Source organism: Typopeltis vanoorti, chromosome 5 (assembly GCF_054136105.1).
Source record: "Typopeltis vanoorti isolate ZY-2024b chromosome 5, IOZ_Tvanoo_1.0, whole genome shotgun sequence".
NCBI classification, from domain to species: domain Eukaryota; kingdom Metazoa; phylum Arthropoda; class Arachnida; order Uropygi; family Thelyphonidae; genus Typopeltis; species Typopeltis vanoorti.
This window is the reverse complement of record NC_143553.1, coordinates 126,151,844-126,173,397: the sequence shown is the minus strand read 5'-3', so window position 1 is coordinate 126,173,397 and position 21,554 is coordinate 126,151,844. Positions and strand designations below refer to the sequence as shown.

Below are 21,554 nucleotides of genomic sequence, written 5' to 3'. Positions count from 1 at the left end.
ATTCCAGGTGGCAAATATGGCATCTACATATCTGAACCAACGATTAGGTCTAGGTGTTTTGAAAAGATTATATACCTCTAATATCCGTGAAAGGAACAGTAATAGGTGGAGATAGTGTGATGGATTTGGAAGGCATCTCGTTAGTGGATTCAAATGATGCAATTCATAGAGACGAATCCTGCACCCCTATATTCTTTCCCCATTCGCTTCCGAATCCTACTACCACGAATGGGGAAACACGTATCCTAGAACATTATAATTCTCGTCCTCATTGAACGAATTCGTGGACTAATATCCTCAAGAAGAGGCTATTGTATGTATGGACTGCCAAGTCAGGTTTCCTGATACTAATGAGTATGTTTTGGATTCTCTAGGTAGATGTGTTGCTACTTTCAGCCCTCTTTCCAAAACTTTGAAGTACTTAGGAGAACTTTGAAGGATCAATGATTGTTATTAAGAACTGAGTTCTGCATACCATTATAAACAGTATACTGGGAAGTATACTGTTTATAAAAGGAAATAATATATTATAATTCTTTCTGTAATAGTTCCTCTGAAGAACAAAAGGAGTGGGCCTGATGATCTATTTTTTTAGTAGTTCCCACCTTTTGATTGGGATGATGATGAGATTCAGCATGGATATAATGGCCTGTATGAATCTATTTTCTATAGACTGAGAAAAGTAGGTTATCATCTGGTTGGCAAAGAATTAAAGGATCTAAAAATGCTAACTGCTTATTTACTTCTACTTCTGGGAAGTATACTGTTTATGCCATTATAAACAGTGTAAAACATCGTTGTGAGCGCTGTATTGCTGTGAGGAATAACCACGTCACTTTGACAATCTGATTTTGACCTTTTGTTTTTGGCCATTGTCTTCATTTACCCATTTGTTACTGAATTAAACTATTAATTTAGAATTTTGGAGTAGTTCTCTCTCTCATCATGTTTCATATCACGTCATGCTGCTTTTCACCTATTTGTATAAAAATTCACCATACTTTAATTTTGAGTTATTATTATTATTATTATTATTATTATTATTATTATATGTGACACCTCCAAGGAGTCCGAAGACTCATCGCGGGAGGACACCCACTATACAACCATCTCAACCACTACACCGAACCTCTACTACCAATCATCCCCATCAACTGCCCACCACAACTAGTATTTTTTGTTTGTAAATTGCGTGTGTTCTGAAGGGCCGATTTGTCTGTATGCGGGATGAAAAAACCCAAGTTTCTGGGAGAAAAAACCCTACTACCTCCGTATGAGATCGGCTAACTCACCTTCGATTGAAAAAGTCCACATAAAGATTCCTCCCGTCACGACGAGAATTGAACTTAGGCCTATTCCAATCGAAGGGCGCAATGTACCGTCTTTTTTTCTTTTTTTTTAACAACTTTATTATCAACTTTTGCAATTATTTACATCATAATGAATTATATATACAATTGTTATACCATTATTTCAATCGAAGTTTCATTTTATATTATATCATCATGTTATAATGTAGTTGTTACATTACTGTTCTCTTAAAATGCCTTGACTTCCTTTACTTATAAACAGGGAATCTCACAACTGGTAGTTACATACACGTTACATTCTATTACATCAATTAAGGTATAATTCAGCTTTGTTAGCTTTTTTTTTTACGGAAACCTGCTGGAGAGAAAAAAAAAGAGCAGAAATGTATATTATTTTTTGAAAATAAGTGAATTCTTATTTATAAAAGCCTTTTAAATAAACCAAAATTAACACTGATATCTTGCAAGCAATTTAAATTTAAATAACAATCAGCAATAGCATACTATCATGATCACTGCCACATGATTGGTGCCTTTTCTGGTATCGCGCGGTTTGTAGAAAGTATAAAGTCATTCAAAACTCCTCGACGTTGAATTACCGAACAATTCAGATAAAACCTGCTTTGAGACGACAGTAGATTAGTCAACCTTACAATTAGCATTTAATTTATTTAATTTATATACATATTTTGAAAGTTTACCGAAGTATTTGGCTCAACTACAAGTGTTTTATTGCGGTAAGTTGAATTTTTGAATGCATCAACTATGCCTCTAGTTATCACATAAAATTCTAAAACGGTTCACATCTTGAGTAGTAACTCCCGAACTTTAACTCTTGGATTGGCTAATTCATAATGTTCGAATGTCATGTGTAGAAAGGAAGAATATTTTATGAAACTAGGATAGGCCTGTATATTATATCTAACCATATTTGGTAAATATAGTCCAAAATGATATTATATTATTGAATTTTTTTAGTGAATTATAGTGTAATGCTTACATTCATGGAGCATATATGCGTACTGATAGTAATTCACATAACTTTTGTTCTTTGAACTCCTCTTCCCTCCACTTAGTAAAACGACGGAAATGCTAATATGGAAGGTGTTATTAATTAAAATATTGAACCGTTATAATATTACAATAGTTAATACTAAAATGAGAACTGGGGGGCTAAAGAGGATCAAAACATCTTAGTGGCATTATGTGCGAGCTAGAAAAGAAGCGTTATAATGCATACACCTAGGGATCTTGCCGCTTAGTTCTGTTTATAACACGATGCTAGATATATATATATATATATATATATATATATATATATGGCTTCTTAATGCTGTATTATATCGCTTATTGAAATTGGTACAAATTTCTTTTTTTCTCAGTGAAACCTCGAGAGTTGTCTTGCTTACCTGGGCAGTGTGCTCTAAGCAATTGGATCAATCCTCTTACATTAAGCCTCCAGGAAGATTTCTTGAGAACATATTCATTATTCTCTATTTCTTGACCTGCATTCCACACTGCTAGCCTCCGTTTATAACAGTTACATAATCTCTTATCCTATAAGAAATACTTCTTCATCCTCTGTATTAATAATTATTGATAATTTATCATTCTAATGTAGATAACTATGTGACACAAAACGGTGCTCTTTGGATGAAAAGATCTGCATTTGTTTCTTCCTACCATTGAAGATTCGTTTTTGTAGCCTCTTCAACTGATGCTGTCAAATCTTAAAGATGTTAGGATTTCTTCCTTTGGAGAGGGGGGGGGGATTGCAGCTATTTACTTGGTTTATAGATCTGGTGCTTTTACATTAATCTTAATTAATCTGACTCCATCAATACAAGAACAAGTATGCAAGGTGCTTTTACATTAATCTTAATTAATCTGACTCCATCAATACAAGAACAAGTATGCAAGATAGAGGGAAAAGCAACCAAAAAGAGGGATATCCTAATTCAGCCCCAAATTTTGGATATATCAGAAAATGAGAAGTTATTGAAAAGTAGTTGCAATTTGTAAATTGCATATTATTAATAATATTTAGGAGTATTGAATTTATTAATTGCAGTCACCATTGTAAATAGCCTACTTTTTCTAGTAGTCAGTTCATCTTTTTTGGGTGGAAAATAACTAGATTGTGATCTGAGGAACATTTTATAGGACTACAGATTTTAATTGTTATATAAGGTAATGACACTAATCAGAAAATAAAAAAAAAGTAATGTGAGAAGGAATACAATCTGGAACAGAGAATTAGGAGAGATTATAGACTTCTCCTACTAGAAATAAAGGAGATGAAATTGTTGCATCGATTGAATTTATTCACCCAGTTTGGGAGAATGTTATTGCAATGAATGGAAATGGAAGGGTACGATATTTTTCATGAGAATTGGAAGAGCAAGGGAAGGAAGTGCTGCAGATGATAGTAGGGAAATTGTCTGTGCAAGGGGTTGAGATAAGAGGGAGAAAATAGCCCCGGTGGTTTTGAAGCAGTATAATGTGGAGGTTGATAGCATGATATGTTGAGTGATGCTATGAGTTACCTATGAACAAAGCCACCTGGCTCTCTTTTGGCCATTTCTGTCATCTCTCTGAAGCTCGATAATTGTGATCTTTTCTTCAAAGACTGTAGCCAAGTCCTTTTTGGTCTGCCACTTGATTGTCTTCCTCCAGTGATTCCATTCAAGACTATATTTGGTAATCTCTGAAAGGACATTCTCTGGAGGTGTCCAGACCATATTTATTGCTGTTTAAGAATTATAGCTATTGATATCTTCTCTATAGTGTAATTCGTGTTTGTGTTCTAACTAGTAAGACTTATTTTCTGAAGCATTTCATTTTGAATGCTCTGATTTTCTGTATTTCTTTTTGATCATTATGGGTGATTTTAATTACAGTAATAGTGATTTGGAATGAAGAAATAACATCAGGGAATATGGAGATCTGGTCATATCATCAGTGAATGATGAGTTGTGGAGTATTTAATCTTTCCCTAGTTGGTGAGAGTAACCATGCTGTAATTACCTAGATTGTAGCCAGTCATACGAGACCTTCGAGGAAGGAATGTATGTGGAACTGCAAAGCTGGTGATTATGGAAAATTTAAAGAACCTCCATAGCTCAGTCAGTATAGATGAAACCCATTGGTTGGAAAGACCTAGGTTTGATTCCTGTCTGACATGAGGAACTTTTATCTGGCCTCTTTCGGCTAAAGGTGAGTTAGCTAATCTCATACGGAGGTAGAAGGATTTTTTAACCCAGAATTAGCTGTGAGAACCTATTAATGGTTCTTATCTGTTCACTGTGTTTTATCTCATTCCCTTTTACCATTATTAAGGGGGGAAAAAGTTTTACCTTACTTTTTTGAAAACTCTTCACAATATCTCATTATGCATCAGCCTTTATTTTTCCATAATGAACTCAGAACCACTTGAGAATGGCCACTGAAACGAAGCCAAAATATTGTGAATTAGTTTCTAGAGTGGATCCATAACTACCTAAGTGAAATTCGTTTTATTATTACACGGACTTTTTTGACTGAAGATATTAGCTAGTCTTTGAGCTAGCAGGCTTTTTCTTTCTACAAACTAACTTTGATAATTGACATTAAGTGGGTAGATTGAATGGTTTCTGTGATGAAGTATCAGACTCCATGGAGGTGTCATTCTTCCACGAGTAATTTCTTTCCATGGGACTTTAAGCAAAAGCTTAAGGTCCCATGGAAAGAAATATGGACAAGCCCTTTTGAATAAAGGCTTATCAAATTCTAAAGGACAAAGAGATTGCAAAGACTTCAAATGTAGGGATGAGACTGGAAATTTTTAATGTGTTCTAACAGTGGAACGTATTATCACCATGATTGCTTATCTTATTGATGGTTAATGTTAAAAACTAAGTTTAGGCCCAAGAACTTGAAAGTAGCAACTGAATCCTGTATATATGTGATAACTTTTTTTCCCCCACCATATGTCATTTTAATTGCCAAATCAGGAGAACATTCCTGTACAGTTTGGAATGAAGAGATTGCAAGAATAGGGATGAAAATAATTCTATATGGATTCTTAAGATATTGATTATCTCATGTTGATGTTTAGCGGGGAAAATACATGTCTGAGATAATTAACTAAATTTAGTTAATCAGATTAAGCCAATATTTCACCTTAGTGACTTAAGGCATCATGAATACAAGGAAATGCACTAAAGCATGTTCACACAGACTCACCAACAAAAAGGCAAACAGACAATGCACCCTACTGTCCACAACACTATAGGTGTAGTGATGGAATCTTGCTGGAGGTCTCAATATGAGGGTCTCCCAGATTTTTGGTAACGCGAGGGAGCCAAACTTAAAATTTGGAGAACATTGTAGTGCTCTGGCTAATAAGTTGTTGAATTAGTAATTTTCTATTTACATAAGCATATCTAGCTGAAAAATGACAAGAACAAGTAGTGAGTAGGGCTAGTGGAGTCTGGGTATACAGAGGATTGAAACGTACTAATGTGCATGTGATGAATATATATGGAACTTATTGTTATTATTCCTTTTTGTTATTTTCATAAATTCTCTTTCAGGTTTCTTTGATCATTATTAAGAGAGACCTCCAGGGAGTCAGAGACTCATCGAGTGAGGCCACATACTACACACACCAGCTATCATACTTATTCTTGAATTCATTCACACTGCTTGCACTCACAACGTCCAATGGCAATCCATTCCAATCACACACCACCTTCTGAGAGAAAGATCTAGCCCTCACACCCTTCTTGGTAGCCTTCATTCTCAGCTTCCAAGGATGCCCTCTTGTTCTTTCCCCACTCTCCATAAATTGAAAAATTCCATCAATTGAAATCCTGTATGACCTTTTCAGAAGTTTGTAAGTCTCAATCATATCACCCCTCTTTCTCCGTTTGCTAGTGTCTGCAGTCTACAAATTCTCAATCTGTCTTCATAATCAGTATTCCACAATCCGATATCATTTTTAACACTCTCCTTTGTACTCTCTCCAATATTTATCAGAATCACAATGGAGACCAGACCTGTGCACAATAGTCCAAGTGAGGTTTTATCAAGGCCTTATAAAGAGGCAAAATAACATCCATATCTTTACATGTGAACGTTCGTTTCAGCATTGCAATTATCTTTTGAGTGTATTTGCAATCTTTGCCACATGGCCCCTAAACTTCAACTTCCTATCTATTAACACTCCAAGATCCCTAGCTTCATCAGTTTCTTCTAGCCTTCTAATATGACATTAGATATCTAATCATGCAAATTGAATGACTTTACATTTATTGACATTGAACTGACACCCATTTTCCCATGCCCACAATTCCAGCCCATTCAAATCATTCTGCAAAGACTGCATATCAGCAGCATTCCTGATTATCCTACCTATCTTTGCATCATCAACAAATAACTGTATGTCACTTGTCAAATCCTTCCCAATATCATTAATGTACAGATTGAATAACAGTGGACCAAGCACTGATCCTTGTGGTACAACACTTGTTACCCTAAACCTTGCAGACTCAGATCCTCCGTATATCTGACAGATATCACTTTTTGATATCTGTCAGTCAGCCATCCTGTTATCCATGCTAATATTGTATAATCTGTGAAGAACCTAAACCCGTTTTCTCCAATTTATGCAGCAGTTTGCCATGCTGCATTCTGTCAAAAGCCTTAACAAAATCCAAAAGTATCATGGGGTATCCATTCCCCTTGTCTAGTTGAATGGTAACATTGTCATAGAATGTGAGCAAGTTGCTAAAACATGACCTTCCTTTAGTAAACCCATGTTGTTCATTGCAAAGTAGCGATTCACTGTCAACCCATTTCTGAATGAATAATTGGTTATGGCCAATTTTTCCAAATATTTTGGAAAAATTGGCCGTAACCAATTTTTCCAAAATCTTCACCACCACGCCTGAGATACTAATTGGTCAATAGTTGGATACATCGGTCTTTGCACCCCTTGTGCAATGGAATTGCCATACATTCCTTCCATTCCTGTGGAATCTTCCTTGTTTTGAGACTCATATTAAACATCCTGGTCAAAGAAATGGCCAGTTCAGCTGAATGCTCTTTTAGCACACTTGCTGATATTCTGTCAGTCCCTATTGCTGAATTCTTATTCAATTTGTGCAACAGCTCTAATACCTCAGCCTCACACACCTGCGTTTATTCATATAGTGAAGAGGTAACAGTGAGCTCAATGTTGCGTTCACCAGGTTGATAGCTTTAACAAAATGGACACTCATTAACTGAACATCCTCTTCTGCATCTGTAACCCTCATGCCATCTGGATTTAGAAGAGTTATTCTTTCATATTCATTCTTTCTTTTACTTGCAGCATATCGATAGAATTCTTGTGGGTTGTCTTTAGCACGCAGAGCCAGTTTCTTTTCATAATCAGACTTTGCTTTGCATACAACAGTTGTGACTATTCTAGCCTGCTGCTTATAACGTTCATAACGGACGCCATCCTTATGCAAACTGTATTCCTTCCACATTGTTCTTTTCTTACGAATCTCTTGCTTAATAAGATTACACATCCATTTGACTTCTACCCTATTTATTCTTCTAACTCTTGGGACACATTCTGATATCGCATCATTTAAGTATTGTTTAAATGCTTTCCATGCACTGTCGATATTCTTTCCATCTTGCAACCAATCCCATTCTACTGAACTCGGTATACTCCTCAGTTGGTTATAATTTCCTGTTTTGTAGTTCAGCATGTAACCTTTTCTGAATGGAACATTCGTAAAGTTAGTCACTTCCCAAGTGAGTACCGCATGATCACTGTCACCAACTGGAGGCAGAATAGTTACGTCTTTAACTGAAACACACTCTGACACTATAATCAAATCTACCCCTCTTTGACCTGTAGTTTCTTCTGTTACATGCTGCTTGAGGAAGTTGTCCCGCAACAGCTCAATAAATGCATTTTCCTTCTTCTCGTGAGATTTTACTTCTACCCCCCATCAATATTTGGATAATTAAAGTCTCCCATTATGATTACTCTTTTCGCGCTCACCTTTTCTATTTGGTGATGCATTTCTTCATTAGCAACCGATCCACCAGGTCTGTAACACACCCCACTATATAATTTGTCTTATTAGATTCCACCTCACACCAGATGGCTTCAAACTCGCTGCCATATGAAATATTGTTAGTAGTATTATTACATTCATAGGTCTCAACTCTAAGTCATCCAATATCATTAGCAGCATGCCCCCTCCTCTCCTATCCACTTTGTCCTTCCTAAAAATACTGTAACCATGACAATTGATACCAGTTAGTAGGTCTGATTCTGATAGCCAGGTCTCACTAGTTCCTACAATCTGAGGTCGCAACATATTGACTAAGGCAACAAACTGTATCTCTTAGGACAATAGCAAACTTATTGTAATGTGGCTTATTATTATTACGTGACTCCTTCAGGGAGTCCAAAGACCACTCAATCCACCACCCATAGCTAGATCAACGCCATCTACTGCCCACAACCACTACTAGTATTTTCACAGACTATCACAAACATCCATGCCCATAGCAGGATTCGAACCCGCAGCCTTTTGGCTGGAAAGCGGATACGCTAACCACTCGGCTGGCTTGGAGGCTCACATTTTCATTTAAACATGAAAATCCCTATTGGCATTATAGTAATGGTACTGCCCCTTATGGAGCCACAGAACTCATCACAGGAGGGCCTTGCAAAACTATAGTGTGTGCTGTTTATTCATTAAATAGCAACTAAAGTCCATGTAATGCATGATTTTTATGATTATAATGGACCTGGAAATAATAAATTACTGTCCTTCAACTTTATCATTCCCACTGATTTGTGGTTCCACATGTAACCTTTTCTGGATGAACATCCATTAACACGTTTGCTGCCAACTACGAGTATACTCGTATGATGCTTTCCGCTGGCGACGAGATTACCGTACTGACCTTGAAGAAGTGAAAATGCTTGGCTTGTGGAGCTAGCAGCAAAACTGTGTATACTCATAGATGGTACATGCTCTGCACAAGCAGACTACGAATATACTCATATGATGCTTACTGCCGGCAACGAGATTACCGTACTGACCTTGAAGTGAAATTGTTCAGTGTACGGGAACAGACTATGCCGAACTAGTGTGCCAGCGAATGTGTTAACTTAGCCACTTCCCAAGTCACATCACTTATTTGTTAGGACCTTTTAGATATTTTCTTTTTTTTAGCACTGCTCCTAAACTTCTTTAACCCATCAGGTTGTAAACCTTTTCAAGCCACTTCAGGCAGGCCTCCAATAAACAGGGTAGTTGTCTCATACTGGGTGATGAAATTCGTCTACTACCCAAAGGTAATTGTGAAGTCCGTTCTTGACAGAATTTGAGTCTGTAGCCTGTTGGTTGGGTGGATACACTAACTGTTATCCGACTAGGCTGGCTTGGATATTATAAGGCCAATCGAAACAGACAGACGTAAGATTTATTATTTTCAGATATTGACAGGGTGTGCTTAAGGTGCACAACAGATACTACCTCTCATCATACCACAAAACCACTGCTGCTATTGCCCTTGGCATCTCCACCTTGGATGGGCATAACTCTTATCATTAACAGCTTCCCTTTCCTTTCCTGATTTCATGAAAAAAAAAAAAAAATCATATCCCTTTCATCTCTATTCCTATTAGGACATCACTCTCAGCCAGTCATGTCTCACTTATTCAACAATTTTTGGGAAAATGTGCTCAATCAATGCAGCAGTTTTGTTCTCCTTATTTTGGATGCTTCATGCATTTGTAAATAAACATAATGGCTCATTTCTGGTTCTCTAACAAGTCCCAGCAGTATCTCTTCTCAGATATGACCCCTTGGCCATTTCTATTATCACTGATTCCACAACCTTCCAAGAATAAGGAAGTGGTATGGCCCTCTTCCCTACTCTTGGATTTTTGGAGCCTAAGAAATTGGCCAAAAAGTCTTGAAATATTATTATAGTAGAAAAATTGAACTAAGTTATCTAATATAACAGATTAAGTTTTAATAAATGAAATTTTCTTCCACCTTCTTACAAAAGAGTAGCCTGGATCATTTCCTACTGATAATGATGGTTACCTTTTTTAAAATTGAGTAAGACTTTTTTTTTTTTTGCCAATTTCTTGGGCTCCAAAAATCCAAGAGTAGGGAAGGGGGGGGGTGCATACCACTTCCCTATTCTTGGAAGATTGTGGAATGAGTGGTAATAGAAATAGCCAAGGAGGAGTCACATCTGAGAAGAGATACTGGTGGGACTTGTTATAGAACCAGAAGCAAGCCAATTATGTCTATTTAAAAATGCACAAAGCATCCAAAATAAGGGGAACAAAACTGCTGCATTGATTAAGCACATTTCCCCCAAAAGGAATAGAATTGCTGACCAGTTGAGCTGAAGTTTCACTTCTAGTTCAGAAGAGATGTTAATAAAATATTGATACTAGAAACACATTTCAGTATTTTTATTGTAAAACTTTCAGCTAGGTTTCATAGCCATTGTCAATACAGTTAAAGGAAAACTCAAAAAAGAACAATTTAATTGAAAGCATGATATTATGTGTGATATCAGCTGCAGGAGAATAGCTCCATCTGCATTAATAGATATTCAAAATAAATTACAATAAATTGATTTAGTTAATTATTTTTAAATTATAAACAATATTTAATTACAATTACAGAACATATGAATGGCGAGTATTGGTTAATATAACTTCCCAAAATTGAGAAAGTTTTAGGCAATCGTTTTTGTTCAGATTCAGGTTGTGAATGTGTGTTTCACAGCTTTCTTTGTAGTCTTTCTAGAAGAAAGTAACTTTTGTGTGACACTTGTTTTGTTCCACTGAATTCTGTGTTTTGTAGATAAAGCATGGTTTGCTAAACCAGATTTGTTGGGTTTGTTAAGAGAAATATATTCCTGATCTTCTTCCAGAAGAATTTGTGCAGATCGACCAGTTTTTCCATAATAACATAAGCCACAAGAGCAGGGGATTCTATAAACTCCAGGATAAGATAGAGGAGGATATTTGTCTTTTGGTGAGATAAGGAATGTATTAAATTAGCGAACTGGATGGAAAGCAACTTTTTTTTTTGGTCGATCTCTTGTGTATTCCTCCTTACTTACAAATTTAATTAAAACTGAAAACATAATATTTTATTTATCATTATTTTGTATTATTTTTAATTTGCTTTAAGTGTATTGCTATTGTTTATTTATTTTTTGTTAAAATTGTCAAATCAGTAATTTTCTTAAGTCCGGGTAAATGAATTAATTTGGATCAGTGGAAGTCAAACAGCGAGCCGAGTGAATAAGATTATAAGCAAAGTGTAAAAACTCGATTGTAGCTTAAATATTAAATATTCCAAAGCACTTTACATCGATTTTTTACTTAGGTTAAGTCCCATGTGAATATTGTAAAAAAAAAAAAATAAACTTTGTTTGTCTCAGTATAGTTTGTAGTAGATGTTTTTGTAAATAATTCTTGTGAAGCCAACTGTATATACTGCTTTAATAAAAATATGTTAGTGTTAAAAACAAAGGCAATGTTTTTGTCGCCGAAGCTGTACATGGTGGCATTAGAAAGATTGTTATTGAAACTTGTATGTATGAGAAAGGCTTGCAGGCTCTAAGTGTAAACATCTCCGAAGTCAGTCAGAAAGAGGTCAAACAACTTTCCAATGGCTGGCAACTTACAATCAAAAGAAAGTGGAGGAGAACAAAAGGCGTGCCAAACTTGAAACTTAAGATGAAAGACTCATACCGATTCTTTGAGGGTTGCCAAACTTCATGCAAGGTCTCAGAGGAGGCCTAATAAAAAGGGACTGAAGCAATCAGAGGGGGTCCCAGTTCCAGAATTGCTGTCAGAGAGGAGGCTGTCCGGTCCAAAGTCGCCGTCAGAGAGACTAACCAGATCTATGTTGCTTGAGAGAGGAGTTTCCTACTTACAGAAAGGAGCTTCTCGGTTCAAGACTTCGCTAGAGAGACTACTTCTAGGCTGCAGGCAAGGTTTTAAATTGCCGAAAGAAAGAGTTCCAATTGCCGGTGAAAAGTTTCCAGGCCAGGTTAATGTCAGACATTCACCAGTGTGTTGCGTTTTCATTACAATTTGATGAATCAAACGACTTCACTGATATTGCTCAGTTAATGGTATTTATTCACATGGTATTTCAAGATTATTCAAGTAAAGAACTTTTGAAAATTATACCATTACTGGGAAGGACTAGGGGAGAAGAAATTTTTTTGGCATTTAATGAATTTGTGAAACAACACAAACTTCTGCTTTTTAAACTTGTGTCTATTACTACTGATGGTGCTCCTGCAATGATAGGTAATAAATCGGGCTTCCTTTCCTTATGTAAAAACGATGACAAATATCCAGATTTTTTAACGTACCACTGTATTATTCACCAGCAAGTACTGTGTAGTAAAAGATTAAACACAAAAGATTTGGATATTACATTTAAAATTGTAAATTCTGTTTAATTTAAATAAACGCCCTGCAACAGCGGTTATTTAAATTACATGCAGATGATGATAGGGAACTTCTGTTGTACAATAATGTTCGCCAGCTCAGCAGAAGTCAATTTTTAGAAGGATTTCTTGTATTAATTAACGATATAAAAAAGGAGATATTTATCCACAATTGAGTGATAAAAGATGGTTGTTACACTTAACATTTTTAGTAGATTTCTGTACGAAATGAGGCAATTTAAATTTAGAGTTACAAGGCAGAGATAAAAATGTAATTGACATGTTAAGTTCAATAAAAACTTTTCAACAATACTTACTTTTATTAAAGAAAAATATAAATGACTGCGAATTTAGACATCTCCCATATTTATTAAAATTTTTTGAACAAAATCAAGAAATGCTTCACTATGGTTTAAAAGAATTTATTCGTGAAATAGAATTAGTTGATGAAGAAATAAATTCAAGATTTAAAGATTTTAATAAAACTGAAATGATTGTATCTTTTATCAATAATCCATTTCAAGAAAACTTGAATATCACAGAAATTTCAAATAAAATTACTGGGCTGTTTTGATATAAACCAAGCTGAAGTAGAACTTGAGATAATAAACATTCAGTATAGTTTACATTTAAAATCAATAAACAATGAAGTCATTTGGAAGTATGCACATGAAAAATTCCCAATATTAACTGATATTGCGCGAAAAATTCTGTCGTGTTTCAGATCGACATACTTTTCGGAATCCACTTTTTCAAATATGATGTCATAAAAAATCAATTAAGAAACCAAATTACAAATGATCATTTGGATGATTGTCTGTGATTTGCCACTTCTTCATATCAACTTGACTACAAAAATATTGCGAGGTCCAAACAATGCCAAATTTCACATTAACTTTTTTTTTTTAATCAACCAGCATTTCCTGTAGCTTGTGAGTTTGTTATCAATCTGTTGTTTTTTCTAACTTTGGTTTTCCAAAATAGAGAAATAAATATTTTATTCCAATATATTTGTTTGTTTGTTTTTTTTGTTGTATTAAAATAATTAAAAGTAATAAATACATTTTTAAATACACAAATAAAGTTTTTAGTTGTGTATTTTTTTTTTTAGTTGATTATTTGTGCATAATCAGATATTAGGTTGAGGGAACGTCATCTATATAAGAGAGTAGATCGCCGAATAACTTTTTATAGAAAAGTAGCTCGCGTATTAAAAAAGGTTGAACACCACTGACATATGGAGTACAAATTCTGGTAATTTCTTCTTGAGGAAGGTTAGAACAATGACTATGAAACTTAACTGAAAATTTTACGATAAAAATATTAAATATGTTTCTGATATTAATATTTTATAATAAAGCAAAATAATTTGTTTCAATATTGGACTACTGTGAGTTGGCATAACAACAAACCATAAAAACAGAAAAACTCGCAGTAAAACTTATTTGTAGAATTTTGGATGTTTCTTTTATAATAAAGCGTCTTCAGTACCAAAACAGCAATCAAACAATATCAGAAAATTCTAAAAAAAAAAAAAAAAAAAAAAAAAAAAAAAAAAAAAAACTGAGCGCACTTAGTAACAAATGTAAGCTAAAATGGTCAGAAACCTAACAACAAAACACACACACAATATAATGTTAATACTTTTTAAATCTGCCAATCTTTCCTATCTCCCAAAAGGGGCGGGGGGGGGAGAGAGAGATGTAGACCATTGGATGTGTTTTTAAATTAGGACAATGGAATGTTTCAAATCTTTCTTTATGAAGATGTTCTGAGGAATAGATTTTTATAAAGGATTCTTGTCTTGTTCTAATGAACTATGTTTTGTGGGCATAGCATGCTTAGTAAAACTAGAATGTTCAGGCTCATATTTAATGTAGGACTTTTGTTCTTCAAATGAATAAAGGCAGATATTCCAGTTTATCCCAAAATTAAATAAACCACAAGAGCAAGGAATCCAGCAGCCTACTGGAAAAACCAAAACGCAGGGGCTTATCCTTAGCAGGTGTGAGAGGGATGGAAATTTTTGCTGTTCATTCAGAAATACATTGTACATAAAGGACAGAAATGAGGATTTTCTTCTGGATTATGAGAAGCAGAGATTCCATAATTGTTGAATGCTTTTTTTGATGAAGGAATCATTAAAAACATTTGGTAATAAGGTAGATTTAATATGTGGTAATTTTTTTTGCAAAAGTTCATAAGAACATCATCAATGAGCACCTTTATAAACTGTTTTTAAAATCCAAGGTGTGATCTTCATCTAGACTCTTTTGATTTTATGATCAGCTTAGATATTGCATTTAAGATATTCCAGTATCAGATATTGTTAAGCAATTTGATTTTGTTGTACCCTCTGGTTATTTCACCTTTCAAAACAAATTATATCACCAGATTGAAGGCATAGCTATCGGCAATTTGTTTCTCCAACCATTGCTAGTGTCTTCACTTAACACTTGAAACAATGCCATTTGATATTTCATCTAGACCTACTCATTGATACAGATATGTGGATGCATTTTTGCAATTGGCAATGGCTCTTCCTCTCAGTTATAGTAGTTTCTTTCCAAAATAAATGCACTTGATCCTAGTATCTGGTTCATCTTAGAAAAAGAAATAGATAACTAAAATAGCCTTCTCAGGTCTAATTCTTCAACTATATGGCAGCTTGCAATTTTCAGTTTTTAGGAAGAAGACTCATACAGGTTGCTATATCCATGCTGAATGTTGCCACCATTCTTGTCAAAAGGCTGGGACTGTTAAAACCTTATTACATCATGCTCATTCCTTGTTCTTCTGACAAATTTTTACAGAAAGAAATGAAAACGTTAAATCTAAGTTCTAATCAAATGGTTTAATGGTTTCTTCATCAAAAAAAAAAAAAAAGCATTCATAGTTATGAAATCTCTGCCTCTTGTAATCCAGAAGAAATAATCCTCATTCCTGTCCCTTACGTGCAAAGCATTTTATGCATAGCAAAAATTTTAAAACCACTGAACATTTTTGTTGCCTTTTGCCCCATCAGAAAAATCTCTACCTTTCTCATACCACAATTTAAAATGATGGTACAACATGACAGAATAAAGATAAGTTTCTGTTTCTTGATTTTCCAGGAGTCTACCAGATTCCTTGCTCTTGTGGCTTATCTTATTTTGGACAAACTGGAAGATTTGTTTTTATTTATCTTGAACATAAGTCTTATATTAAATATCATGAGCCTGCTGTCTTCACTAAACATAGTTCACTGGAACAAGACAAGGCTCCTTCATTATAAATTAGATGTCAAGAAATTATATTCTTAGGTTAATCCTTTATCTAAGAATATAACTTCTTGGCATCTTTAATTTATAGTATAACCAAGTGGACAAACTTTCAACAGGGATCCTTCATAACTATCAATTTCTCATAGACTGTCTTTATAAAGGAATGTGTGAAACATTACACTAGAAATCTGATGGTCTACATCAGTGTTTCTCAACCCTATGTTTATAGGTACAAATGTGCTCATGGAGCTATTTGCATGCACCTGCTGTCACTTATTAAATAAGGAAAAAATGAAATTTGCTGGAAAATGGCTTCTCCTAGTAATATTTAATCGTAAAAATAGTCAACATTTATGTTATGACGAACATTTTGTAATTCCCGTCTTTGAGTGCAAGTGCAATATTATTATTATTCAGGCCTCCATGGAGGCCTGAATAATAATAATAATAATAATAATAAAAGTGTTACCAGTGCCAATTTTGTGCACATGTTTTATGTATTTAGTCTACTGGCAGTTGAGCTTGAGCGATGTTTCACCAGTGTTGTCTGCACGCTTTGACCATACATTGTTTTCTTGTGTTTAAAAATTTTGTCCCAAAATGAGTAATCCAAATAAAAAAAACAAATCTATAAATTCAACAAAGATTGGGAATAAGGCTATTGTTTTATCCAGAATAAAGAGAAATGTTTTTGCTTATTGTGCAATGGTTTAATTTAGTTGTATAATAAATGCTACATGTGTATTTATCCTGCTTTCATTGTTAATTAATTTATTTGTTGTCATTTGATATAAGCAAGTATAAATTTTCATAGAAAACAATATTGGTGTCCACCACTTTCTTCCCCAATCTCGAATACAACTACAACCAGATTGAGAAATCCTGGTCTATATCTGTCTCCTTTATGGGTAACAGTATTTTTAAAATCTGCTAATCTTTCCTAACTTATATATTTTAAGTCAATTAAATGACTGGAAAATGGCTTCCAGTCATTTAATTAACTTGAAATATGTCTGTTAGCTGAGTAAATACTTCATAATTTTTTTTTTTTTTTTTTTTTTTTTTTTTTTTTTTTTTCAGGTTAGGAAAATATATACTATTTTAGTTGTCTTAGATTAGCTACTAAGGTGGCACTTTTCAGAATTTCCTGATGTTGATTGCCATTCTGTAATAAAGATGCCTATGGAACTTAAGAAAAATTTTACACATTAATAGATTTTAACATGAGTTTCTCCATTTTTATAGTTCCTTATTAAAGGAAAACTTGATGCTTGATTTACCTGGAGAGAAAGCACATTGTTTTGGATGCCAAGACAGCACCCTATACTTCCATCATGACTGGTTTGTGAGTAGGAGGACTGGAAGGTATTCTGAAGTCTCCTTATTTTATGACCTGGATGTAACCTAAGGCAAGATTGTTTAGGGGGCCATTCTTTTTCTCTACAAAATGCAACAGAGTTGAGTTGTCAACTTTTCTATTAAAGTTGACTGAATTACCTATTGGAGAATGGTATGGAGATTAAAATTAAAGCAGTTATTTCTAAATATTCTAGAGACAATGATTTGAGAGTGCAAAGTGTTAAAACAAAAATTAAAACAAATAAATTTTAAATATTATGAATACACATTTTGGCATGTACAGTAAATGCATTTTATTATCATTATTACTTTTGTTTCAAAACATGTTTTCATATGTTGTTTATGAAACTGTTTAGGGTTGTAGATGAGAAATTGGTAAGGGATGGCTGCTGTTTGGCAGGACAAAGAAAATATAACTCCTAGTCATCGAAATATTACTGGTAAGTTTTCTTCTATTCAGAATTTTTTTTATTTTTAAATTAGACAGTAAATCAGAAATTTCCAAGAAATGAATTAGAATAGCATAAACTTAGAAATTTGGGTTGTTCTTATGTCTTGATATGAAGTGCATCCAGAGGATTCATACATGCATGGTTGCATAGTGATAATTAGCTTGCCATTGACCATTTTACTTTCGTTGCATTATTTGTTGTTGTCTACAAATAATTTGAGTGCTATAATACTATTTAAAAAAAAAAAAAATCTTTCTAGTTGCAAGGTTTGTGGTGTTATATGGTTTTTGTTGACAGAAAACTGTAGTGCTGAAGAAATTCAGACTGCATAAAGTTTACAGGCTTGACATAATGAGTGACAGTAAGGTTAGACAGCAGTGTTCTTTGTTTAACACCCCCGAACCGGCCAGGATGTATATATGTCCAGATAAATCTGGATACGATTCTGTAACACCTATTGGATAAGAAGTGAAAGTTGGTCTCACTATTTCAGCCACACTTGGCCAGCCAATGAGCACATTGGCTTGCCAAGTGTGGTGACAAGCGATTTGGTGGAAAAAGTGAACATGAAAATTCGTGAGAATTGTTTCACGATTACGGAACTTTCTTCTGAATTCTCGGAAGTTTCACTTTGTCATTCATGAAATTATGACAGAAAAGCTGGAGTATAAGAAATTGTGTCAGATGTATCTCCAAAATTTTTGCTGACCAACGTGCATAAACAGCAACAAGTTGAAATCAGCTCAAAACATTTTGGAGCATTATGAAAATGAATGAAATGAACTTTTTTTTCTCATGTGACTGGTGATGAAATATGGATTTTGTACACAAATGCTGTGTCAAAACAACCAGTGCAGTGGCACCATTCATTATCTTCAAAAGCAAAAAAAAAATTCAAACAGGTACTTTCGATTAAAAAAAAAAAAAAAGAAGCACGGTTCTCTAGGACCAAAAAGGAATCATGCTCATAGATTTTTCTTCAGTGAGGAACCACAATTAATGCTGATGCATATTTTGAAACACTGAAGATACTTAGATGAGCAATTCAGAACAAAAGACGAGGAATACTGTCACTAAAGATTGTGCATTTTGCATGACAATATGAGAGTTCACACTGCAGCTCAAACTGTCCAGTGATTTTGGAAATTTGGATTGGAACTTTTGACCACCCAGTGCAAGGTCAGAGCTGGGGTGGCTGTATGCAAACAACCTCTGCTTCCTGCATATGAAGTAGCTCCCATCTCAGCACTTTGAAGATGATGAGGAACTGAAGAACACTGACTCAGTGGTTTAACTCGCTTGTGGCAGACTATTTTGATGCAGGTATGAAGAAGCTGGTACAATGATCCCAAAAATGTCTGTAAGTCGTTGGTAACTATCTTGAAAAATAAAGTATATAGGTAGATATTTTATCACATTATAAAACTTTTTTTAATTAATCTTCAACATTCACAATCTTTTCCTCTTCCTGTATGAAGGATTCCCAAGGAAAACATTTCAAATACTTAAAAATCAACTCACTGTATCATCTGAAACTATTATATAACTAAAAGCACAGAATTGCCATCTTTAATTTATAGTATAACCAAGTGAACATCCTTTCAGGGTGCTTGAGGATCAAAGCTGTATAACTGAGAGGAGACCTCCACATAGCCTTTAAAAGAATTCAGAAAACTGACCAGGGCTTCTGACCTAATGTTCAATCCTCACCTTCTCGTGGTGCACCCCATTAGGTATGTTATCTACTGAACGAACGAGGATGAGCTGGCAGTTTGGGATTTAGCCGACCAAATTGTATTCTTATTGGTTTAAATCACAATATAAAATGATGCTACAACATGACAGAATTTCATGCTGGCTCGGGTATCGCCCAGTTAAACAAGGAAGTTAGTAATGATGTAAATTTGTCATGTAGTACTATCATATCCTGTACACCCCTTGAAGGTACATGTCAAGAATGTGATGATGAAAAAACTTTCAGCATCTATCTCTAATTCAGAGTTTTTAGTAATAAAGTGACACCTTTTGACAACTCATATATGGAAATAAGACTTCTGCATTACTTCAGCCTTGGTATCACTTCTGGGTCTGGCTCCCACTGATGAGACTTTAGGTAGAAACCGGTCTGAGTAGTGGCCCTTCCCATAATGCATAGCATTATACATGTCCGTAAGGATATGTTCATATGGGATACCAAGGCAATTGATGTGAAGTCGGTCATCAGCCTCTATAAGTAGCCCAGTTGTGAAGTGACTTCACTCACAAACTTTGTTTGCTTTTTGTTTGAATAAAGGATGAAACCAAGAAGAACGTAACTTTTTGGCATCTTTAATTTATAGTATAACCAAATGAAAAAAAAAAATTTCAACATCTCACCAGCCTTAGCTGATTATTTCATGGAGCATCTATAAAAAGAACTTTGACCCTATATTCCCTCAGCCTCATTGTTACATTTTGTTGATGATATATTTGCATTTCTGGTTCAATACTGAGTCAGAATTATTTTAGTTCCTAGAGAAAATAAATTCCTTGTACTCCCATACCAAGTTTACTATTAAATGGGAATCCAATAACCAGCTAACCTTTTTGGATACTGTAATAATTTGTAATCCTACAGGTCATGTTGAATTTTCAGTTTATTGGAAGCTAGCCATTACTGGCAGATATATTTCATAGTACTATCCCACCACCACCATTCATCACAAAACATGGGTATCGTCAAGAGTGTTATATGCAGAGCTCATACAGTCTACTCTTCTGCTCCCTTTTTGTTAGATGAATAAAATTAAAAGCAATTCGATATGTAGTGGATATAACACAACTATTTAAAAAAAATTATTGATAATTATCATCCTTCTACCAGACTGCAGTCCGATGTGAAAAGAATTTCAATACCCTACCTTAAAGGAACCTCAGAACAAATTGCATTTATGAAGAATCCTTGCTGTCTGTGCTTCCTTCAAACCAGCTTGGAAACGGTCTTCCTTCTTATCATCAAAGAATATGTTACCACCTATTTCCTTACCAAGTTGGTAAGTCTGGCTATTCTGCCTTGATTAGAATTGAAAAACATAGACTATATTGGATTTTTGGAATCTCACAAGTCTGGCCTTGCTTCTCACTGTATTGACACTAGACAGTTTTTTGGAACCAGACAAAACTTCTTCACTCCAAGTTCAAATTCAATCATCTTTTCCTTGAAACCTGATATGCTAAGAAATCATCCAAACCTGAACCAGTCGGACTGTATTTCAATTTCCAAGTTTTGGGAAGTGATTACTATCATTATGTTATCTCTGCAGGGAGTCCAAAGACTCATCGAGGGAGGGCACCTACTCTACAATATTGTCTCCACCAACGCCACTACAGCCCACTATCACCACTAGTATTTTCAGAGACAGTCACAAACATCCAACTCTGCCTGAAGTTGGTTACTCTGAGTAGTGATGTGATCACTGCAGCCAGTCCCAAGCCTGGATGAAGGAGGTTTGTGCATTGAGCTGGCAACTCAATCACATAAAAAAAAAAAAAAAAAAAATTGATGCTACTAAACTGATACAAATAACCTCCAAACAGTACTCAATGGCATCCAACCTGGAATGGAATAAAGGATATGATTGGATTATGAAATAGACAGAAAAATAAGAATAAAATAAGGAGAAGAGATATCAAAA

The 21,554-nt window shown here is 34.7% G+C and overlaps 1 protein-coding gene across 1 annotated transcript in view; it reads left to right on the top strand.

Annotated features, from left to right (window-relative positions):
* Window positions 1–1,670: 1,670 nt before the first annotated feature.
* Window positions 1,671–21,554, top strand: part of LOC150106797 (uncharacterized) — a 128,447-nt gene continuing 108,563 nt past the window's right edge. The window contains exons 1-2 of the mRNA XM_090393319.1: window positions 1,671–2,047; window positions 17,785–17,868. Coding sequence (XP_090249445.1) covers window positions 17,811–17,868 — 58 coding nt within the window. The 5' untranslated portion in view covers window positions 1,671–2,047; window positions 17,785–17,810. The remainder of the gene's footprint in view (window positions 2,048–17,784; window positions 17,869–21,554) is intronic.